The sequence below is a fragment of the Diabrotica virgifera genome, chromosome 10 (assembly GCF_917563875.1).
Source record: "Diabrotica virgifera virgifera chromosome 10, PGI_DIABVI_V3a".
NCBI lineage: Eukaryota > Metazoa > Arthropoda > Insecta > Coleoptera > Chrysomelidae > Diabrotica > Diabrotica virgifera.
In genome coordinates, this window is record NC_065452.1 from 65,567,356 (window position 1) to 65,593,383 (window position 26,028).

The 26,028-nt window shown below is 33.7% G+C and overlaps 1 protein-coding gene across 3 annotated transcripts in view; it reads right to left on the reverse strand.

The window, feature by feature from the left end:
• Positions 1–14,035: 14,035 nt before the first annotated feature.
• Positions 14,036–26,028, reverse strand: part of LOC126878680 (ATP-dependent DNA helicase Q1-like) — a 74,922-nt gene continuing 62,929 nt past the window's right edge. For all 3 annotated transcript variants that reach the window (XM_050641534.1, XM_050641533.1, XM_050641535.1), the window contains 3 exons: positions 25,491–25,758; positions 23,877–24,093; positions 14,036–14,624 (listed from right to left, as the gene is read on the reverse strand). In XM_050641534.1, coding sequence (XP_050497491.1) covers positions 14,132–14,624; positions 23,877–24,093; positions 25,491–25,758 — 978 coding nt within the window. In that variant the 3' untranslated portion in view covers positions 14,036–14,131. The remainder of the gene's footprint in view (positions 14,625–23,876; positions 24,094–25,490; positions 25,759–26,028) is intronic.

The window sequence follows — 26,028 nt, forward strand, 5'->3', positions numbered from 1 at the left end:
GTAACAAATTATTTTTTATTTAAAATATACTCACAAAATTAAAACAAAATTACCTGATCCTGATGCTGTGTCGTTAGCTTTTGAATGAGAAGAAACACTACTTGGTGCATATAGATTTTTTAAAAACTCTTCATAATTTGAACGGTTTACCTTTAATTTTCGGTAATAATGGCCAGATTTTTTTATTTTTTTTTAATTTTGAATTGATTTTTTATCCATATTTTTTAAATATTAAGTAAAGCACAGTGTATATATTTTATCTAAATAATTAAAATTATATAGCAAATATAAGCAACTGTATAATACTTAATAATCATCAGCTGCAGAAGCCATTTTTCATCGAACTTAAGTATACACCTTTTGCAACGAATATGAACGATTTAATTAAATTAAGCTCCTTTTCAGCTTTATATCAGCTTTTATAAAGTTGCTGATTAAAAGTACTTACAAAAGTTCTGGACAAGCACTATTTCAGCCCAGAATATAACTGAATAGAGAAGGTTGAATAATGTATTATGAACTGACTTAAATAGCGCTTCCCCAGCCTCTTGTTCAGTTTTTTTTACATTATTGATCAAAAGTAGACAAAAATTCTGCAGCAGCGCTAGTTCAGCTTAGCATTCAGCTGAATAAGAAATGCTGAATACTATAATACAAAGTGCCTTAAATAGCGCTTCTCCAGTCTAATATTCAGCTTAAGTCAATTGGCTGCAAAAGGGCTTACAAATAACCTGAAGCAGTGTTTGTTCGACATATTAAACAGCAAAATAGCTTAAACAGCCTTTGTCACTTTTATGCGACTACTAATCAGCTGCAGTACTCAGTATTTAGCTTGACCAGCTATTATATGTTTGTTGGGTATCCTCAGCTTGCTTTGCAATAAGATCTGTCTCTAAGGAAATGGATTTAGCCTCTTCCAAAATAACATACTTTTCATTGTTCGAGTCCCATCTTCGATATGGTCTGCCTTTTTGGGGTTTTGGTACAGCTGCCCAGTCCGATGTTATTTTTAAATTGCAAAAAAGAGCAATCAGATATCTGTTTGGCCTCAGAAGAACAACACATTGCAGAAGCTACTTCAAAGATCACAGAATTCTAACATTACCTTCTTTATATATTTTAGAAACTGTTTGCTTAATTCGTAAACATCTACATGTTTTTCCAGAAAGACCTAGACATGACTATTCCACCAGAAATTCTACTTTTGACATCTATTTACCGATCCCGTCCAGTGAGTTAGTAAAGAAATCTATATTATATTCTTCAAAAAAACTATACAACCATCTCCCTCTACAACTTAAATCTGCAACATCTTTCCCCAAGTTCCGTAAAATGACTAAAGCCTATTTATCTGAAAGACCATATTATTCAATAGCAGAGTTTCTTAACCAATAACTAAGAAATTACAGTATTGTTATGTATAAGTAGAATCTTAATCTATATTTGAGTGTCATATGCAGCAGCATAACTTATTAAATTACTTATTAAATTTCTTAAGGTAGATTACGCAATTTGCAATTTTTTCTAATTTTGCAATATATTGTTACTGATTTTTATTTGACTTTATTATGTTTTATTTATATTGACGATTTGTATAATTTTAGTAAATTGTATTTGTTATTGTTTTTATTTATGATTCTTGTAAGCTTTGTCTATAAAATTGTTAAATTTTTCATGACAATAAAGCATATTTCTATTCTATTCTAAAGTGACAGTTAGTGACGTCACATCCTGAGTGTTCATTGTGGATAATAATGAAAATTTTTAATTTTAAATAAAGTACAAACAAGTTAGACAACTCAATACAAAAAATTTGATCAAACTAGACTGATAGTGAGAGCACAGATTTTTAGAATTTCAAAAAAACTGCAATTGTGACGTCACTTTGACGTACTTCCGGAGTTTGCTCAAACTGTTTGATCAAATTATTTGATGGTGGGACGCGGTCTTAACAGTTTTAAAGTTTTATTTATATTTATTAAAAGATTTCTATTTAAATATGTGTTGATGCGTGTAAGACTGACAACGTTTGGATCAAAAAGAGTTAATATCTGAAATTGGTGTTAAATCTGGTTATGCAATTGTAACCCAATTGTTAATGCATTGCTCCTCGATGTTCAAATGCCAGGAGCAGTGGTCGTACACAGGAAGAAACAGTCAAAAAAGTAACTAAATGATTGTATTAGCAGTCATATTATATTAATGTGATTTGGTTAACATCAATGTAGGTACGTGAAACTGAAAAATTAAAACAGAAGAGAAAAAAAAAAGAAACCAAAGGGTTAGTTGTGGTAAGAAATATATTAGTGAAATAGACTCAGTTGAAAGTTAATTGAAAATAAAAGTGGGAAATTGCTTTAATAATTGAAACAGAGAAGAAATTTTAATAAACTGTAGAAATAATTAAAATGAAAAACGAAATGGGGCTACCTACATTAAGTTCGGCCCATCAATAAATAAATAAAATCCACATTAAAACAAACAGCACAAGAACACATAGACTAGACAATAAATAGTTTGGGAAGAGGAGTTAGCTGAATAGCACTACATTTGTTTCAGTTTCAGGTACCTACATTGATGTTAACCAAATCACATTTTATAATATAACTGCTAATACAATCATTTAGTTGCTTTTTTGACTGTTTCTTCCTGTGTACGACCACTGCTCCTGGCATTTAAAGCTCGAGGAGCAATGACCTTAACAATTGGGTTATTGCATAACCAGAGTTAACACCAGTTTCAGATATTAACTCTTTTTGACCCAAACGTTGTCAGTCTTACACTCATCAACACATAATTAAATAGAAATCTTTCAAAAAATATAAATAAAACTTTAAAACCGTTACATATTAAAAAATTAAATATAGGTATGACATCTATTTTCAATCCATTTCACAAACAAAAATACCAAACATAGATTTGTTGTCTCGCCACTTTTCTCCCTACCCTCACGAACTTGTCCACACATGGTGATTGATTATAGTGGGGTAAAAGCTCCGTAGATCCGTTATAGTAATAGGTAATAGATAGCGATAAAAGTTAATAACAAAAATTGTAGCCAACTTTGAGCTTCACATTTCAAAATTAATTAGAATGTTACAGGGTGTTCGATAACATAGTGGCAGACCAAACTTATGTTTTTTTAAATGGAACACCCTGTATTTTATTTTATATTCGAAATCTTCTTAACTTCTCCATTACAAAAATATAAACGTTTTTATGTTATACATGGTATTTACAAACTTATAACCAATTTTATATGAAAATCGTAACAAGTTCAACTCACTGTATAAATAAATAAAAAAATTAGCACAAAAACAATGTATTATTGATGTCATATTTTTTTATTTATTGTCAAAATTTTCATAAATGATTGATATTGATGATTTTCTTTATATTGAATAAAGGGCGAGTCAAAACGCAAGTACCTACATTATTTTCTCAGTAATTTTAAATGTATTTTATATCACTATCGAAAAGTTCCATTACCGTACTTTGATTTTTATATAACATTCCCTATGTTTAAATTTATTAGTTTTCGAGATATTTTCATTTTTCAGAGCAAATTATTAATTACGGGTCTAAATCTTTCCAAATTTTAAGTAAGCCATGACCGAATTGTATAAAACTGACAATTTACGATTACTGATTATCAATCTGGTAATAAATGTAACAATGTAGCAAATAAAGAAAGAAATATAATTTATTAATAATAAATTTTACAAAAAAAAACACAACCATAACATACAACATTTTAGCAACAATTAAAAATTACTTTTGTATGTAAGTGTAACAAATAAAGAAAGAAAAATAATTTATTAGTTATAAATTTTACAACAAAAAACACAAATACATTTTGTGAAAACAATTAAAAACTACTTTTGTATGTAAATGTAACAATGTAACACATAAAGAACGAAAAATAATTTACCAGTAAAAATTTTTACAAAAAAAACAAACATAAAATACATTTTTTTTAAATTAAAAGCTACTTTTAATAAAATATTTTAAATATTTAATTACATAAGTTGTTCAAAATGTCCTCCTAACACATTTATGCATGCCTAAAAACGGTCATTGAATGAGTTATGAGTTACTTACACTACGAAGCATTTGTAAATTAACCCTTGAAAATACACTTTGTATTCTATTTTTCATCTCATCTCTTGTTGTTGAAGGCATTTTATAACCTTCATTCTTAAAAGTAACCCCAAAAAAATCGGTCCAGTTTATTAATAAATTCTGGTAATCTGGGTGGCCACGCTACTGGCCCATGGAAAAATGAAAATATCTTGAAAACTAATAAATTTAGACATAGAATGTTGTATACAAGTACGGTAATGGTACTTTTCGATACTGATACAAAATACAGGGTGTTCCATTTAAAATGACTGAGAAAATAATGTACTTGCGTTTTGACTCACCCTGTATTCAATATAAAGAAAATTAGCAATATCAATCATTTATGAAAATTTTGACAATAAATATTTATTGTCAAATAAACCAATAATAATGTCAATCATCCAATAAACCATTGCCATTGTGCTTGTGCTTATTTTTATTTATACAGGGAGTTGAACTTGTTACGATTTTCATATAAAATTGGTTATAACTTTGTAAATACCCTGTGTAACATACCAAACCTTTATATTTTTGTAATGGAGGAGTTAAGAAGATTTCGAATATAAAATAAAATACAGGGTGTTCCATTTAAAAAAACAAGTTTGGTCTGCCACTATGTTATCGAATACCCTGTACTATTCTAACTCATTTTGTAATGTGAAGCTCAAAGTTGGCTACAATTTTTGTTATTAACTTTTATCGCTATCTTTACTATAACGGATCTACGGAGCTTTACCCCACTAATCAATCACCTTCTATACTTGTTAACCTATACATTTTCCGTCCATCCAATCATATCCCCATTAGCATAATTTGAGCAATAAATCATGGTATTGAAGGAGCCCCTTGTAGCGGCATCATTGAGTTACTTGTAACCGTTGACTTGAAGATACTCCGCATATTATAATGATTGCGAGTACGTCTGACGTTTACTTCATTCAGTCTTATACTAATTTGTTTCTATTTATGGGTTTTCTTTAGTAGTAGTAACAAACTTTTTAATTTATTTTTTCCTAGTGAGATCAGCATCTGTTTCTGCTCGAAAGTTTGTCAGTTGTTCAAAGAAATTCCATAATGTTGGATGAATTGTGTTACTTAGTTTAAGATGCAGCTATTGGCTCCATGCGTCTCCCCTCTACGTACAGTCACGTGATACGCTGTCAGATTTTGTAAGGACGTTTTAACATTGAGTCTTATGGGATTATTTTGTTAAACTTGAATATTTTATTTTGTAGTGATAATAACCGAATACAATTGTTAGAATTCATTAGTTATTAATTTATATTGTAATTTATAGTGCAACAAAATATTTTCTTTTTCGTTAATAAATATTTATTGACATAAACTGCGATAGTGAGGTTATGCATACAAAATCAAACTGATAATCAATATTGGAAAGTGAAGAATTTATAGTGCGTTTTATTTTCTGTTTATATTAATACATAATATCACTAGCGTGACACATTTTTTAAATGTCTCATTTAAACATACACAAAGCGTCCCTATAAAATTTCAAAAAACCGCCACCATGAGCAGGTCGGTCGATTTTGCTTTGACACTTTGTTAACGCTCGGAGCGAATAATGATTCTGAATTCATTTTGTCTGTCTCGTCTGGTGTCATTAATCGCTTCTCTAATAAGGCCAGTCTTGCCCTTCTTAAAATGTTTTTAGTTTTATAGTTGTTTTTGTGGAAACTAAGCTTCATACAAGTCGGTATAATGCTTTCGCCACAGCAGCGTTCTAAAAACGTAAGGTTGCATACAGAGGCGTGCGGTCCATGGAAGCGGGGGAAGCGCCGCTTCCCTATTTATTCGTCGATATAAGAAACTATATTATTAATTAATATTTAATAATAAAGTTTTTTCCCTAATCCAAATAATCTACATATTACCTATAGCCAATAGGCATTGAAAAATATTAAAAATTAATCGCGTACGAACGAACTCAATATGCACACAATTCAACTATTTGGTCCACTCCTGGCAGAAGCGCATCTCAAAATCGCCGCTTGTCATGCAGTTCTCCCTTTTAAAATTGGTCAGTGTTCAATGACCGCAGCCACTAGTCGCGCGAATTTTGGTATGCCATGGAAGCGCTCGTCGTATCGCCTTCCCGAAAGTGAGATGCTCCGACTGTTACTGCTGCTAAAGGGTGCTTACTCGTAGGTATTACATACATTCGCTTAAAGAATATTTCGATTTAAATTTTTTGCAGAGATATTTCATTTTACTGATCTTTTATTTGACATTTTACAGAAATCAAATGGTATTGCATTTTGTATAAGACAAATTGATGACTTTATTAATACGATAATTAAAAAAACGAGAGCAATTTAAAAATATTTGTGATAAAACTGAACATATGGGGTTTGAACATGAAAGAAAAATAATGAAGATTGATAATTTCGGAGACAGAGAGACAGAGAAAACAAAGAGACCTTTTGATAATATTCTACAACAAATGAATTCTAGCTTTCAAAATTTTAACGATTTAAAATTTGTAGAATTATATATAATCTTAATATTTCTAATTATAATTCATCAAAATTTCCCACAGAGGAATTTATGTCATTACGATTAAATAATGAAAATTTTTTGATATCCCAGCTTTGCATTCTCAGTTAAGTATCATTTATGAAACAACTGACATGAATGATAAAGAAATACCCAGAAATCTGGGATTTCTTTATAACTACTGGTTTAAACAAGTCGCTGTGTGAAGTGGTCAAGTTGTGTGAATTAGTACTACTAACTATCCCAGCCACAAGTGCATCAGTTGAACGAAGTTTTGCAGTATTAAGATGCATTAAAAGTTTCAAATTAAGAGTTTAAAAGAAATTCAACAAGCGAAGACAGACTTTGAGAGTTAGTCCTATTATTCATTAAAAAAGACTGCATTCAACAATTATAGAAGTTGATAGGAGAATAGACCTCGAGTATAAATAAGTGTCATTTTAGTGAAAGTTGTGTGTTGTGGAAAATGCCTCGGAGTATATTTTTTTTTAAATATGATTCTTCTTTAGAAAAACCAAGCCCGGCGTGAGGACTCAAGACCCGAGCTAGCAATACAGATCAATGACAGGTCACTAGTCACTAGAAATAGCGGGAATAGAGTGCCTCACGCGTCACGGATTTAGTGTGTGAGTCCTTGTACGCAGGACGTCTCACATAATTAAGTACTTTGCTGATAGAGAGCCCCTGCGCATCAGAGTGTTATCAGGTGGAAAGTTGCTCGACCCTTAAGAAAATATTTTTATATCCTTATTAAATCGCTTCCCCTTTCGAAAAAGTCACCGCACGCCACTGTTGCATAAGAACGTACTTCGTTCCAATCATAGTTTTTCGTATCGTCTGATAGTCATTTATGGGATGAATTGAAAATAGCTATTCGCCGTCATCCTAGGCCTCCAGAAAGTTTGGTACAGTTATGGCCCTGATAGAGGAATATCGGGCTATTCCTCAGGAAAATATAACATATCTTATTTATTCAATGCCAAACAGATTGCGAGCAGTCGTTCTGCTAGAGGTGAACATACCCGCTATTGAATTGTAGCCGGAATAATAACAAACGATATCAATACATGTACCTACAAACTGATGCAAGAGTCTTGAAAATCGGCGTACAAATAATAAAGTTATAAATTGTCAAACTTAATCAAACATTTTTAGTGGCGGAATTTTGTGCCGGTGAGTGTATAATATGTTACGGTAAGTATGATTAAATGGAAATTATTAACCTTCCGCAACTAGCATAGGTTTTCTGGACATTAAAGCTAACATCGGTGTCAGAGACCGACATAAAAAAATATTTTCCACCTACCTCTACCGAAAGTATACTTTTCCGGACCTGATTGTAGGGGGCAAAGTTGTACTTTTCCTCCCTAAAAGTGACGTCATGGTATTTCATTCATGAAATATAACTTATTGACGCCGTGTACAATATCTATTTTTTATTACGTAAGTATCTATATATTTTAACGTTTATTTATAAAACGCCCTGTATTTTGCAGAATGATAAAAAACAGTAAATTGTTATTTTGATGTTTACATTAATAATTTGACAGTTATATTGTACCTACTTGTTAGTTTTAGTTCTAATAAATTTTGTTGGTTAGTTACATAAATAAATTAGGTAAAAATGAAAAAATGACTTGTTATTTGAGGAAGGTGGAAAAACCATATGTATAACATGGGAGTTAAGGCCCCGTCTCACCATCAAATAATTGACAGTTATTTGATCAAACTTGACAGTTAGTGACACAAAGTGACAGTTAGTATGTATAGTTTGTGTCACTAGTCAAGTTTGACTGTCAAGTTTGATCAAATAACTGTCAATTATTTGATGGTGAGACGGGGCCTTAAATTGCCTTTTCCTCCCTTGAATGATTACTGCCATCCGCTACGCGTCGGGCAGTAAACTTCATTCCCGGGAGGAAAAGTAGCACTCTCCTCCCTTGTTATACAAATAGCTATTCCATTGACACAATTTCAAGCGTAGGGTTGTGTTTACTTCTTGAAGGAGTGAAATTATTATACCTATTTTTAATTTATTAAGCCTCTTAAACATTAGCAAAATACCAAAGAAAATAAAACAATTATATCACATCTCATTTGTGAAAAACAAGCTCAATTTTTCCACTGCTGTATTTTTGTACCTAGCTGCTAGCTTCACCTTTAACTTCTGGCAATTGGGTTACTAACTTACCAGCACTTGTTCGTACGTTCTTTCGTTATATTTTCTATTTTTTTCATCGAATATGTCACATCCAACATTCGGTGTCTGAGATAAAATTTGCGGATAATTGCATAATCACTTGACATTGGAGACTCAAATTTCAACACTAAAAGCAGGCACCTGAATCAGACAGCTACTGATAGCGGCGGAGATACATAAGGAACAATTTGGATATAATCGTAAAAACTCTTAAGTGGTTGGTCTCACAGACCGAATGTTAGTCACGGAAGGTTAATAATTACCGGCTACTATTAATACAACCCGAATAGCCAGGTAAAAGTAATAAATATACCAGAATTAGTCACATCGACCGGTAATTATTAATAAATCCCGTATTAATAAACGGTAAATGTGATAAATTTTAATACCGTTAAGTGCCTTGAAGCTTGCGGAGTGGAGGGAGGTGTTTTAAAAAATATCAACAAGGAAATAATTTTCCTGTACCTGGCTATATACCATCAATCACAAATAATTTTAATTGAAAAATCCTTTATAAAACGTATAACATTTATTAAAATCCATTTAAGGGCTACATCAATCACAGAACGTTTTCGATATATAAAATATCATCATCAGTGTTTAGAACTGGTTGATCACTTGTTGAGACACCAAAAAATACCAGAGTATCTTTCTTTTTAGAACGCCTGTCCATTCCGAAGGTTGTCACTCATTCTGGCTATGATGATTTCGTTGGTTGCTATACGGAATAGTTGTATTCTTCTTCGAGCTGGGACCCTTTATTCTTCAATTTTACCTTGCAAAATGCTTTCGAGCATCTCGTATCTGCCATTATATGTCCCAAGTACTGCAACTTACGTCCCTTCACGAAGTTGACCAAATCTGCGGTGGTGTTCATCCTCCGTAACACTTCTTCATTGGTGACTTTGTCCATGGTATCTTCAGGATCCTTCTGTACAACCATACCTCAAAAGCCTGAAGTTTTGATAGTTTCCGCCTTCAATGTCCACGTTTCTACTCCGTATAGAAGTACTGAGTACACGTAATAAAGAAACCTTATTTTTGTTTCTGGGGTGAGGTCATGGCTCTTGAACACAGAGCTCATAGTCAAGAATGCACTTTTTGCCTTTTCTATGTGACATATAATATCTTGGGTATTGTCCCACGACTCATTGATTATAGTTCCCAAGTAGTTGTATCGTGAGACACGTTCAATTCTCATTTGGTTCACATACAGATTTGCTCCAGTTATCCATTTTCCCTTGCTGAAGATTATTTGCTTGGTTTTGCTGGTGTTTATATCAAGTCAATATGTTCTACTTTTTCTGTTATTTTGTTCATTAAGTTTTGCAGCCCTTCTATGGTATTGGAAAACACTATTGTATCATCTGCATACCGCAGGTTACTGAGCTTGAGACTCCATTTATTGAGATGCCTTCATCAATATATTTTAGAGCCTCTTCAAAAATGTGCTCCGAGTACAGATTGAATATCACCGGTGAAATTATGCAGCCCTCTCACTCCCCTTAAGATTTTGACCACATCTGTATATTCTCCATCTATTAGGAGCACCGTTGATTGATTCCAATACCGGTTAGGTATTATTTTTAGGTCTCTTCCGTCAATCCCTGTCCTCTTCAACACTTCCATCATTTATGTACACCAGAGTATAGACCCTTTAAATGGTATAAAAATTTGTTACGTTAACATAGTTACTTAAACGATGGATAAAAATTATAAAGATAAGGTCCTTAGGCACTGCATGACTCCCCATCATAAAGGTTGCTAAACAGGTGGATTTGTCTCTACATGAGGAATGTTGGATGGCCAGTGAACAGTTGCGAATGCGAGAATACGAGTCTGTTTTTAGTTATTACATGTCTAATGTCCACTTTACATCAACAATAAATTGAACAAGAAATTGACAAAGTTATTCAAGGCCAAATTTAACGTGTACAAAATGTATGGTTTGTAAAAGAAAATGAAGGAATTTGATGAAATAGAACAATTGGATATGTTTTATTTTGTCAAATTTCTTTATTTTCTTTTTATTCACGGCAAAATTGGGTGTTTTGTATAAGTCAAATTTGACCTTGAATAACTTTGTCAATTTCTTGTTCAATTTATTGTTGATGTAAAGTGCACTTAATCTAAATTTACAATCAAGGCGCAGTAGGAATAAACAAACCAAGACATGTTAAATGCTACTAGGAGCACTCCTGAATCATAATTTACAATGTATAAACTTTGGTAATAATGATTTGGAATTTAAAATGTATATACATTGAAAATTATGATTCAGGGAGTGCTCCTAGTAGCATTTAACGTGTCTTGGTTTGTTTATTTTTACTGCATCTTGATTGTAAATTTAGTATATGTAGTTAGGTTTTTTGATTGATAAGTTATGTTTAAGCTTTTAACTGCATTACCAAATTTCATGAATAAACAATAGCAAAGCCCACAATGCGTTTTTATTACATTAACCAGAATTTTAGGAAAGTATTAATAATAGCCGGTAGATGTAATTATAAAATCATTTTAATCACATTGTCCAACTGCTACGGTTACTATTAATATTTACCGGTAATTATTAATACAGACCAGACTTATCACATTGACCGTAACATATACAGAGTCGGTATTTTCTTATCGATGGTATGGGCTTTTAATAAGAGCAACAAAGAGACATGCATTTATTATACATTTAAAACGGGTTAGAAGATATTGGGCGGCCGAAGTAGGAAGAGCCACCAAAAAATTTCGCGTTGTAGGTATGGCTTTGTCAGACAGCGTTGCCGAATTTGGAAATTATCAAAAGAAAATATTAAAGTAGAAAAAATAATATAGTTAACTTTTTGTAAACAGATATAATAAACAAATTATTTAAAAATAACAAAATATTGTTTTCATCTATTTTAAAAAAATGTGAAAACGTTGAATTATAATTCAACGTTTATTTTTTTACTTATATTTTTCTTTTAAATAATTTGTTTAGTAGATGTACTTATTTGTTCACAAAAAATAATATAGGTACAGTAATGAGTGCGCTATTAAGAACCAGTACCGGCGCTAGGGTATAAGACACCTGCCTGCAACTCGAGCATAGGCGCCCATCGGTTTTGTTAATTAGTATTTTGTATAGCACCAGCAAAAAAAGCTCAGTCTGGCGCCCCCCAAACAGGGGCCAAACAGGGGCGCCCGCCTGCAGTGCATCCCTTGCAGGCCCGTTATTGCCGGCCCTGTTAAGAACCGGCAAAATAACGCAAAAGATGGAAAGCATAATACGTTGTGAAATAAAAAGAGATGAAACTAATAGAGATGTAAAATTATCGATAGGAACCTATAAATTTACATAACATTACATAGTTTCGCACCTTTAGACATATCTGAGGAGTATAACAAATCTAACCGTGACAGGAGAATTTTATAAAATTCTAAATGTTTTCTGTCACAGACGTCTAAAGGAGGGAAACTATGTAGGTACCTGATGTAATGTAAACTTATAGGTTCCTATCGATAATTTTACACATCTACTAGTTTCATCTCTTTTTATTTCAGAACGTATTAAGTTTTCCATCTTTTGCGTTATTTTGCCGGTTATTAGCGCGCTCATCACTGTATTATTTTTTTTTTCTACTTTGATGGATAATTACGCATGTCTGTCTCTCTCAGAGACTTTGTAAACACAACTTTTCCGTCATTAGATAAGACAGGACAAATGAGCTGTCGAATGAAAGTTCATTACCCAACGATCTTATTAAGGTGAGAAATTTGACCTTGCACTTCCAGTTTTAGAGTTGAAACTTGAAGTACTATTTTAAAGTCGCCCAATAAATATTATAAACAACTTATTATTGGACGCGCTTTAGCAAGACGAAAACCATTATATTTTTCCGGCTTTGTGCAAGTCTGTCCGTCCGTCTGTCTATCGAATATAACTCCTACGTTATTAAAACACTCAACTCCGGTAGCAAGATAATATAGCAGGAGACCTGAAAGCTGCGGGCGTGGAGAACTGGACAGAGATTGTCTAAGACAGAGAAGAGTGAAGGCATGCTGTCGAGTGGGCTAAAACCCACGAAGGGTTGTAACGCCACGTAGTACGTAGTAAGTATGAGGTGTCGAATTGAGGACGGTATTAAAGCTGAGAAATTGGACTTCACACTTCCGGTTGCAGAGTTGAAACTGGAAGTAGTGTTTTAAAGCCGCCGAAATAGTACAAGCGACATATTATTCGATGCGCTTTAGCAATACGAAGACAAGGTATCAAATTAGATCTTATAACCCAAAGATGGTATCAGTTGCAACCGGAAGTACTGTTTTAAAATCACCGAAATAGTACAATACATTTGTTTTCGTCTTGCTAAAGCGTGTTAAATAATACATTGCTTGTATTAATTCGGCGTCATTAAAACCGTACTCCCGGTTGTAACTCTATAAACGGAAGTCCGAGGTCAAATGTCTTACTTCTAATGCCATCTTTGGGTTATAAGCTCTCATTCGACACATCATTTGTCATTCTATTTTTTTGTCGGACTTGACTAATACCGGAAGCATCTTGCTACGGCGCGTCGAATAATATGTCGCTTGTACTATTTCGGCGACTTTAAAATAGTACTTGTGCGATCAAGTTTCTCACTTTAATAACATCCTTGGGTTAAGAGCTTTCACTCTTACACCTCATTTGTCCTTCTGTCTGATCTTATGACGGAAAAGTTGTGTTTACAAAGTGTCTGGGACAGAAAAACTTGCATAATTAAAGTAGAAAACATATTGTATTAATTTTTGTTAACAAATAGTGTAGGTACTAACCAAATTATTTAAAAGAAAAAATTAATAAAAAAATAAACGTTGAAATATAATTCAACGTTTTCACATTTTTTAAAATTGGCGAAAACAATATTTTTTTACTTAAGTTTTTTTCTTTTAAATAATTTGTTTATTATATCTGTTCACAAAAAGTTAAATAATATATTATTTTTTCTATTTTAATATTTTCTTTTGATAATTTCCAACTTTGGCAACACTGTGTGACAAAGCCATTACCTACTACCCGAAATTTTTTGGTGACTCTTCCCAGTTCCGCCACGTTCGACCGTCCCACATCTTCTAACCCGTTTTAAATGTATAATAAATACATCTCTCTTTATTGCTCTTATTAAATGCGCATACCATCGATAACAAAATACCGACTCTGTATACTTAAGTAAAACACGTATGTTCTTTAAATTGTTTTATTAAAATAAAATTCACATATCTTATTTACTTAAATAATTTTATCACATTTAAAATGAATGTGTTATACGCATATTATAATTAGCTATCCTCTAAAGAAGGATCTAGTTTAGCCCTTTTTGGACTAGAACATCTTACCCAAGGATCAATTTTAAGAAGGCTAATATCTCTTCTATAAAGCATACTAATTGTTGATGTCGAAGGTTCTGCTCCAGATTTTATGTAAGCCACAGTGGTGTACATAGTAAATCCTTTATCAATCAAAATGTGCTCTTTGAGAATTAGATATGCAATGATATACTTTGCTGTTTCTTTTGAAAACTTTGGTGGTTTTATAGAATTCACTTTTACTTCATTACCACTTGACTTAAACCAGGCTGCTAATAGTTTATTAAGAGTAAGTTTGACTTCTTTATTATTAGCAAATTCGATTAAAGTTTTTATATCGTTAAGAGCAGGTTTAATATTATACTCTTCGGTTTCTTCAGGACTTTTGCAATGATCACACATTTTATCACAATCGGTTTGCCTCCATACGTCTCCAAAATGTTCCGATATTCTTGCTCTTCTGCACCTAAAAACGTATTAAAAGTTATTTAGTATTACCCTTTCAGCACCAGTGGACGTACGACGTACGTCCACTTACTATACTTCAGGACGTACGACGTACGTCAAATTTATTTTATTACGTTTGAACTGTTTTTATTTGGATTTTTGCTTACACTGAAAAAACGTTTCAAAATAAATAAATAAATACAGTGGAACTTCGATAAGTCGGATTAATCGGGACCGCGGCCGATCCGGGTTATCGAAAATCCGGGTAAGCCGGAGAATATGGTAAAAATTAATAAAATACGGTACTCTTACAGGTAAACTTAATTATAATTGCCAAAAAAATGAAATTAATACTTATGCCCAGTACATCTAAATTACGTACAGTTGTATACATTAAGTTTATGTGTCCCTGCTGATAGGCTACTTATGGTTAAAATAAATAAATAAAATCGAAAAGATATTAGTTTTCGATTTAGTTTCAAACTGTAGTTCGAAGTGCAGTCTTCTCTAAAATTATTTTATATTATCTCGAAAACTATTTCTTATCATGAGTGACAGTGATTAAGACCCCGATTTTTTGTTCGACAATATTACGTCCGGTACTGAAAGTGAATATTTTGATAGTAGTGATGATGATTTTTTTATCAGACAATAGTGATGCTTCATCTGTTGGTTTACAATCTACCTGCGTGGAATATGATAGGTGATCCATTTGAGTTATTCGAACTGATAATGTGCCAGAATTCCTTGGAATTCCAGGTCCAAATCCAGATGTGTTTCCTGACGAAGATGTATCTTTTACAAAGTGTGTAGATGCCTTTTTACCAGTTGACTTGTTTCATTTTATTGTGCAATGCACAAATTCTAAAGCACAATTATATTTTGCAAAACATCCGCAAGTCAATTTTAAAATTCATGGACTACATGGACTACAATGTAACAGCAGAAGAAATGAATTTTTTTTGGATATGTCCTAAATATGGGTTTGAATAAAAAACCGCTGATATCAATGTATTGGAGTACGCGCAATAATTTAAATACTCCGTGGTTTCGAGAGAAAGGTCTTAGTCGAAACCGATTTTTATCAATTTTAAATTTTTTGCGATTTGCTGATCCAAATAACCTACAAGCAAATGATAGATTATGCCGTATTAGACCATTTCTAGAACGTTTAGAAATAATATTTCAACATAACTACCAACCAAAGAAGAATGTTGTAGTCGACGAATCATTGATGTTGTACAAAGGCCGTTTACATTTTCGGCAATATATTAAATCAAAGCGGTCCAGGTTTGGAGTAAAAGTTTTTAGCCTTTGTTCCTCAGATGGATACATGTACAGCTTTGAAATTTATACTGGTCAAGGTCAGCAGTAGTTTGCTCTTCCTGACGATGTTGCTAATGCTAGATTATCCCTTTCAGAAAGAATTGTAGTTCATCTTGGTAGGAATTTGCTGAACTTGGGTTATTCTTTCTATACAGATAATTGGTACAGTAGCACTGGACTTGCTGAATATTTATTAGAAAGATAAACGCTACTTACTGGTAAAATACGTTCAGATAGAGGGGTTCCACATATTCTAAAAAATTCTCTACTCAATAGACACCAATCAGCATTTTCGAGAAAAAATAATATACTTATTTTAAAATATTTTGACACCAGGGATGGTTATGATTTATCGACAGAGTTCACTGCAGAACTTACAGAAAGAGAGAGAGATATGTTGCATGTGGGCAACGAGAATTTTTCATGAAACCCTCAGCAATTCAACAATACACTCACTGCATGCAAGGCGTCGATAAAATAGACCAATTCAATAGCCTAATAATAAAATAGTTTAAATAGAAAAAATTAAATCATATTTAATTCAAAATTGTATAGTTTAACATTCAAAACATATTTTTGTTTTTATGTAAAGTGTGAAAATCTTATTTGTAAAATATTGGTTACAATGTTTTATTATTCTAGTTACCAAGGTGTTAAAAGTTTGCTAATTAATAATTCTAATAAGTAAAAATATAATTTTTATAAATTTATCTGTCATATAAATGAAACTTGAACGCATCTTTTTGAAGTTGAACATACGTGCACAAAATAGGTCCAGTTTTAGTCCTAACGTCCACGGACTAAACGGACGCCCGACGTTGGATGTACTTAGGGTGGAATAAATATGAACGTCCTTTGGATGTCTATACTGGACGAAACACGGACATTTTCTGGACGTCCGACATTGGCCATATACACTGTGGGCCGAAATAAAGGAGTACATTTTTTAGTTGAAAATAACTTTTTTGTTTTTTGGGTGATTTAATTTCTTTTTGCATCACTAATAGCCTAACATGTCCTCAACATGAGTGAAAATTTGGAAGCAAAAATAACGTACAGGATCGGACTTATAAACAAATTTATGTAACGGTGCGTGTGAACTCGTTGCAAATGAAAACTGTCTTAACTAAAACTGATATGCTCTTTTGGTAGGTTAACTATCTAGAACACTTCAGTAAAACGGAAATTTTTTCAAAATTACCGGATTCGCAAAATATCATTTTTTTTTATTAAATTAAGAAAATATAACATTTTAACAAATAACACACTTATGAAAACAGTTTAATGATCTTAAAACTTAGACTAAAATATTATGAATGTGGCCACCATTATTGATTACCACTTCTTAAAGTCGTCTGCGCCATAAATTGATAGACCCATTATTACACCCTGTACAAAATTGTTCCAAACAAACTGCATTCTTTCTTTGAGCTTTAAGATGGTTTCAAATTGTTGTTCGTCTTAAAAATTTTGTTCGAAAATTTCCCAAATTGAATACCGGATTTAATTTTGGGCTGTTAGGTGGCCACATCTCTGGTTCAATACAGTCCGGGCAATTTTCACTCAAGCATATCCTTGTATTGTGGGAAGTGTGCGAAGGAGCACCATCCTGCTGGAAAGTGTAATCGTAACATACTTCTTCAATTTCAGGTAATAGATGCTTCAAGATTTGTTCTTGACATGTTTCTGAATTAAGTTTTACCCCTGCATCAACAAAAATCAGACGAGATTTTCCCAAGACGGATACTGCAACAGAAACCATTACACCTTTTAAGAAATGACTTATTTCAATTAAAAGATGCTCTAGAGGAATTTCTCTCTTAAATTGTACGTCAGAATACACCCTATTATTTTGGGTATTTTTAGTAGGCCGTAAATAAAACATTTTTTCATCTGAAAACCATATTATTCTAATGTCTTCACGAGAGCGGAATCTTCTTAGTAGCAAATTACATATTTCCAGTCGTTTTTCTCTAACATTGGCAGTAAGTATTTGACAATAAACTTTTTTAAATACTTTTATATGGCAATCTTTTTTAATGATTCTTCGAACTGATGTGCGGAAAATCCTAGTTTCTTTTGAGATTTCCCTTGTTCCGACAGATTAGCCAGGTTGTAAATTTCCTAAAACAACCCTTACTCTAGTAATATTTTCTTCAGTTCTTGAGCTTCGCTTCTTTCCTCTTTCACTTTTATGTTCAATAGACCCATGGGTTTCCCTTAGAGGTCTTATGAACTTTCCTATCGTTCCAATGTGCCAATTTTTCTCAGAAAAATGCATTTAAAATTTTTCTTGCACCATAATAATTATATTTTTTCACGGTAATATTTAGCTAATATTCTGTCCTCTTTGCTTAAAAGTGGCATTATGAACTGGCCAATTTACTTATTTAACTATACACGTCAAACAAATTCCATGGCAACCTAAGCGGTCATGGCTTACTAAGTAAAATTGACATATTTGAGCGTTTGAGAAATTCTTAAAACTTTTAACAAAAATTACTGCTAATATGAGGCAATAACGAAGGAAAAGATGTAATTTAGTGTTAAGAGGGTTTCGTTCTGGTGAACATATTAGAAAAGTACTCGAATAACATTTCCTAATTTAAGTACAAAATGGTATTTTAACAAATTCGGGATTTTTTAAAATTATATGGCGAAGGCGTATTCTGAACATTATTTAAATAAAAAAATGATATTTTGCAAATCTGGTAATGTTGAAAAATTTTCTTTTTACTGAAGTGTTCCGAATAGTTAATATACCAAAACAGCATATCAGTTCTATTTTAGCTAAGACAGTTTTCATTTGCAACGAGCTCAAATGCACCGTTACATATTTTTTTTTTTATAAGTCCTACCCTGTAAGTTATTTTTGATTTCAAATTTGCAGTCATGTTGAGGTCATGGTAGGCTATTAGCCCTGCAAAAAGAAATTAAATCACTGAAAAAACAAAAAAGTTATTTTCAACTAAAAAATGTACTGCTTTATTTCGGCCCACAGTGTAGATACCAATTACGGGATCAAATAGCAAATATTTCAATGAAATATTAACTTATTGACGTTAATAAAACTATTCAAATCGAAAAGGTTAAATCATGTTTAATTAAGAAACGGTTCGAAAATCGCTCCCACTACTTGGTTTGGCGTTTAGAATATAAAATAAACAGGAAGGAGTCTGTCATCAACAACACCTTAAATTTCTAGCCGAATCGGCCATCTTGAACGTCTGTGGATGACTCATAAGTTTTTGTCAACGACGTCAAAGGTATTTGTGTATTGGATCAGCTGTGTGCATAGGCGTACCATCTGGTAAAGCTCCTGTATATGCAATCAATTAACTGAAGTTATTAGTATAAAAAAATGTTATTTAACTGACTTTTTAACAAAATATTTTATTAATACGTATTTGCTCTCGATCTATAGCTGTTTGTTTAACATCAAAGATGTAATAAAATCGTTAAGAATTTCTTTTCTTCCCTCTCTCAAAGGTACGTCACTGGAGATGGAAAGCAAATCTGATAGCTGGTCGCCATTTGTGACCTCTTTCCCGGCTCAAGGTCATTTTGCATATACTCCTTCCTGGTTATTTTATATTCTAAGGTTTGGCCTAACAACGATCGGTTCGAGAGTTAATATCTCATCTCCTCAGTCGTCATTAGAGGGCCCCTGTCTAGAGTTTAGCACTCTGGGAGTTCCATCTTCTCGGGCATGCTGCCCACACCGAGAATCTGCTGCTTTGTTGATTACTAACAACTGTGTGTTTTATTACATCAACCACTTATTTTCATTATGCAAGAAATTATATACGAATTAAAGTATAACATACTTATACATATACTGCCGTCCTCAAATAAAACGCTGTCAATGTTTTTTCTCAGGACTCTAATACGCACATACGGCGTATTCCAATTGGTTTATTTTGGTAGTAAATAAAATGATACGGCTTTCAGACATTGCAGAAGCATAAATAAGGTCAGAAGGAAACCACATATAGCAAAAACTCTATTTTCAATTTTCTTGCAGATACCGCGTTTTAATTGAGGACGGCAGTATACTGCATATTATGTAAAGAAATGAAGACGCTGTTTCACAGGATAACGCAGCGTCCTACCGCCTTACCGGATCATTTAGAGCATCAAGGCATTAGTCCATCCAACGGACTATTATATGCCCCGATGACTTGGCGTCCAACATTTTAATCCACGACCCTGAGAATTCCAGTTCCTGTTTCTGGGGTTTTGCTGTAGTGCCGAAGCACTCTATATTCCTGATTCCTCGACCGGATGAGGAGTTATTAAAGTCATCAGCCCCAGACAACAACAGAGGTCCCGGGGTAGCCAGTCACTTTCTGGTAACTGAACGCCGAACAGGAAGCATTCAGACTCTGCTACCACCGTCTGGACATAGCCTATGGATTCCAGATGACCTAGAGGAGGATTGACATCAACCCGTGGACGTCGTCTGCAGAGGAGAAAACCAGCAGCCAGGATAAGTGACATCCAACCAAACAGTGAGTCTTTCGAACTTTTGTGTTGTGTTGTCAAAACTCTATTTAATTATTTACGTTTTTTCTTAGATTTACATTTTTTCATGCTTTTTGATATATTTTTTATATCATGTATTTTTTTTGGTATATTTTTCATATTTTTGCTATACATATTTCGATAAAAAAATTTCTTTACAATTTTATGATATCTACATATTATCTAGGTACATAATATTTGTCTTTTTTGAATATTTCATATCTACATATTTTCATGAAGTTGGTCATAGATTTTATAGTATGACACATCTTACTATTCATGGATGTTTTTGCATATCTTTTAATTTATTCGATTTTTAAAAGTACAAATTCGTATATTTTGTAGGTACCTACAATAAAACCAACTTCCGCTGTATCGACGCCTTTTGTTTGTCACGTCTAAATCTTACCTGCCTTTAGCATCGGTAGTTTATTGTCAACGGGACTCGGTTTATTGTTGTAGCACAGCATAGCTTAAGGGTCGTTTAAACACAGCGATAAATCAAACAACTTATCAAGGTCAATCGAGTTGTTGCAACTTATCATTGTGTGTAAACTGTGCATCGCACAACTTATCAAAGTTGGAGTTGAGTTGAAGGTGGTATCGCATTGAATCGCAGCGTCTAAACAGTGTTTCAACTTGTCATCACAACTAGTTGCTGTGACTTATCGTTGTGTTTAAACGACGCTTAAGGGCCGGTACTAGCTAACCGAGGTTTAATCGGGACAGAAGGTACCGGCCCTAATCTTAGATTTATTATGCTGTGGTAGTAGCATAAAGTATTTTATATGGAGGGATCAAAGTATTGGCAACTTGAAATTCCCGTTGTTAAAGTTATGCTTTTGAATGATTTTATTCAGAACAAAATATGATCAACTAAATCTGAAATTAATTTGTTCAATTTTTGAATGTTCATTAATTTTGTTTTTAAATGCTGCGTGAAAACCCCAAAAACCAGTGCTACCTCGAAGAAGGAAATAGAACAAGGAATAATGAAATATCTAAAGAGAGGACAGATGGTGATATAAAAAAATTAAATAAAAGTTGAATGATTCTGTTTTAATGAGTCGGACGTCCTCTCAGGACATCCGTTGGACGTTTGGCATAGCGACGTTTGGACCAATCTAGGACGTCCGATAAAGGTCCAATTGACGTCCACCGAACGTCCCCTCAGGACGTTAGGTGAACGTCCGTTGAACGTTTGACAGCACGATATTTGGACCAAACTAGGACGTCCTTTGGACGTTTGGCAGCGTTACATTTGGACCAAACTAGTACGTCCGAATAAAGTCCAATTGATGTCCGTTGGACGTACGGTAGCGCGACATTTGGACCAAAATATGACGTCTAAAGAACGTTCCTCGGACTAAAACGGACGCCCGAGGGACGTTCTCAAAGTCCGTGAAGGACGTCCTATGGACGTTCATTGGACGTCCTTGTGCTATTAGGGGCAAATGAAGAGAAAACCTAGTATATGTGCGTAGACAAAAAAGAGGAGACATAATAGGGCGAAATGTAACATTAGATGCATATAACTTTGAAAGACTGAAAAGTTTGAAACATTTCGGAGCGACAATCACCGCATTTCATATTAGTATATCACGGAAGAGATAAAAAAGAGAATTCAGGCAGCAAACAAAAATGTATGTATAGCCTCCATAACACTGAAATCCAAGAGCCTAACAAGAACATAAAAAATCAGGGGCTATAAAACAGAGATTACACCGGTGCTCATGTATGGATGCGAGACGTGGATGCTGACAAAAACGATGGAAAGAAAACTCAGATGTTTTGAGAGAGGAATCCTAAGAACGATCTTCGGATCCTATCACGGCCCGAAAACTAACCAATAACGATTGAGAACAAATCTCGAAGTTAAACAGCTAGCGACGTGGTCCAAGAGATTAAATCCGTACGTCTAAGATGGGCTCGATGTGTCCATAATCATCATCATCCAGCCTCAAAAGTCCACTGCTGAACATAGGCCTCCTCCCCTCGTTTCCAACCCCATCTATCCTGCGCCGCTCTCATCCAGTTTTTATTTACCTTTCTCAAGTCGTCAGTCCATGTTGTAGGCGGTCGACCGACGCTTCTCTTGGCCTCCATTCCAATAACCTCTTCGCCCATCGCCCATCTGTCATTCTGGCTACGTGTCCTGCCCATCTCCACTTCAACCTGGCTATCCTCTCGATGACGTCAGTCACCTTTGTTCTTCTCCTGATTTCTTCGTTTCTGATTTTGTCTCGCAGAGTTATTCCTAACATTGACCGCTCCATTCTTCTCTGCGTGACTCTTAGTTTGGTAGCCGAGGCTTTAGTTAAGGTAAGTGTTTCTGATCCGTACGTCAAGACTGGGAGGACGCACTGATCGAATACCTTTCTCTTTAGACATGTGGGTAACTCACTTTTTACAGTTTCTCTCAGTTTTCCAAATGCTGCCCACCCAAGACCGATTCTTCTCTTCAGCTCATGAGTCTGGTTATCCCTGCCAATCGTAATTTCATGTCCCAGGTATTTATATCTATCTACGAGTTCTATTTCCTTCCCACCAATACTGATGTTCTGGTTGGGTACCAAATTTGTCATTATTTTTGTTTTTGAGATGTTTATATTTAAACCTACATTTTCTGTAGCTACAACGAGTTCTTGTACCATCTCTCTTGCCATACCTAGATCCTCAGCTACTATGACTATATCATCGGCGAAACGTAAGTTGTTTAGGTATTCTCCATCTATTTTTATTCCCTTTGTCATCCAATCCAAACTCTTGAAAGCATGTTCTAAGACCGTATTAAAAAGTTTAGGTGACATTGGGTCTCCTTGTCTAACCCCCCCCCCCGTTCTATTTTTATGCGATTACTGTTAGTATGTAATTTGAAAGTGGTTGTTGCCTGTAAGTATATTTTGTGTAATAATTTTGTATACCTATAATCTAGCCTGCATTCTTTAAGCGCCTGTAATATTTTGCTAAGTTCAACTGTGTCAAAGGCTTTATGAAAATCGATAAAAACTAGAACTAGGGGTTTATTGTATAGTGTGTCCATAAGCGAACTAATAACCGCCTTACAAAGTTAATCTGGGAGGAAGTCCCAGAATGCGATGGAGTGAGAACATATGGTCACATTTAAGAGCATTGGGGATAAAACCTACCATGAGTTGTAGTGCTACGAGAAATAGAAGGAATGTTTATCAATGCTACTCTTTTGATGGATAATGGGTAATTCACAGGTAAAGTTATTCACAGGGGAAAATCTAAGGAATAGAAATTTGAGGTACCGAAACGTTTCTACTAGCCACTAGTGATCGGTTATTAGAATATCCCGGTTATAGGATTACTTTTGCTTGGCACGAAGGCTATTCCAATAAGCGGGTTCGACTATATAATTGATTAAGGGTATTTATAAACTTTATTTCATACTTACTTAGTTAATTCTAGACAGTATTCCAAAATTGGAATCGAATTTTTTTCTTCCGTTTTTGACGAGGCCATAGCAACATTCCTAAGATAATCTGCTAGAGTAAACATAACTATACAGTCTGATTTTTGTCCATCTCTACCAGCTCTTCCACTTTCCTGATAAAGACCTTCCATACTTTTAGGAACAGAGTAATGAATCACAAAGCGAACATCAGGCTTGTCTGAAAAACAACATTCATTATGCACCTTCAACTGTTTAACTTACTTTTATATTTACTTAATTTATTAACTGATAACTTAATTTATCATCAAAAATAAGGTTGAACTATAGTTTCGAACCGACAGACAAGACGCGTTCGGATATTATTCACAAGTCGAGATTAAAGTGGTTCCAATTTTGTTATTTTTTGAGTTTGTTATTTGCAGATTTGGTCTTCGTTAGTAAGTGTAAATGGATAGTAACAAACCTTAATTATGGACTCCACAAAACCAGTATAAGGCTTACGATAAGGCACTATTCTTTGTGTATGTTGAACACAAAAATAAAAATCTTGTGATATTATTTCCTATGAAAGTAGTATAAAAACTAATCAAAGGAACAACGGAAGAAAATATAAAAAATAAACTAGGACAAACAAGAGGCTGCATACGAAAATTGAACCCGGTACGGTGGGATAAATCCATCAACATAAAAACAAAAAAAATATAAGTAGATATTCTATACCAAAGCTGGTGCAAAATATGATGGGGGAAACCGGTTAAGGTCGGACAAGTTCAAGGTCATTCAAGGCCACAGAAAGGTCCTGTTCTTCTTCTTCTTATTTCTTCATTTGGGATCAAGTCTGGGTATCCGACACGCTCTTATATAGTCCATTTCTACTACCAGTTTTTTCTTCTTTAATTGTCATTTGCCAACATTCAGATCCGTACGTCAAAATTTGGTACTACAACCGACTTGTAGATTGTGATTTTGGTTTGTAAATTAATTTTAGGAGACCAAAGTAACGAGTTTAGTGTTTGTATCATATTTCGGCCCTGTTATATTTTCTGCCGGATGTCCCTTCCTTCGCTATGATTGTCCCTAGGTATTTAAATTCTTCGCATTTTTTAAATCTCTAGCCAATAACCGTGGGTCTCTTTCTTCGCCCTTTCTTCTACGATATTCTGTTTTGTTCATATTGATTGTGAGTCCCCAATTTTCGTATTGTTCGGTTAACTTTCGAATCGTATAATCGATGTCTTCCATGTACTTGCTTCCAAGTTCTATTCCCATTTCTGTGCATTTTCTTCTCCAGTTATTTAATGCTTCCTGAATATAGATTTTGAATAGAGTTGGGAACAAAGAACAACTGTGTATTAACCTTTGGTGACAGAAAATGCGTTTGAAATTTTATTTTCCATTTTAACGGAACTTCCTGCATTTATGTACATGTTCGCTACATCGTTGATGTATGCATTACTTAGGCCTGCCTTCGTCAATATTTCAAACACTTTTTAAGGGTACTGTATCATAGGCCTTCTCTAAGTCAACGAACACTAAATGAGTCGGTAAATTTCTGGCTGTTATTTTCTCTTAATTTGTAAAAAATAAATAAATAAAAATAATATCCAAACTTACCAATTCCCATTCCAAAAGCAATAGTTGCTACGATCACTTGATATTTATTCTTCATCCATCGTTCATGGACAATTTTTTTATGTTCAGGTTGCATTTGGGCATGGTAAAATTTGGCCTTAAGTCCCTTTTTTTTTAATGCTTCGCTCAATTCCTCAGATTCTTTTATAGTGGATACATAAATAATGCCAGATTGGTCTTTATATTTTTTTCCAAGCAACTTTGCTATGAGATTCTCACAATTTAACTTTTCGGGTGGTTTATTTATGACCTACAATTGATTTTAAGATTAGGTTAATGTTGCTTATGTCTATAAAGGACACCGCATACATCTTATGGAAAATATAATTCCACTCAAATGAAATGAAATTTACATGAATAGATTGGTCTCGAAATTACAATCATTTTATATCATTGCGCCAACTCTGAATTTTAATTAATAACATCCATAAATACTATTAGTCCAGAGGCTATTGAAAAGAGCTTACTCAGCGTGAATAAGCCGATTAGAGGTAGTACGACTGACCAAATTATACCTACT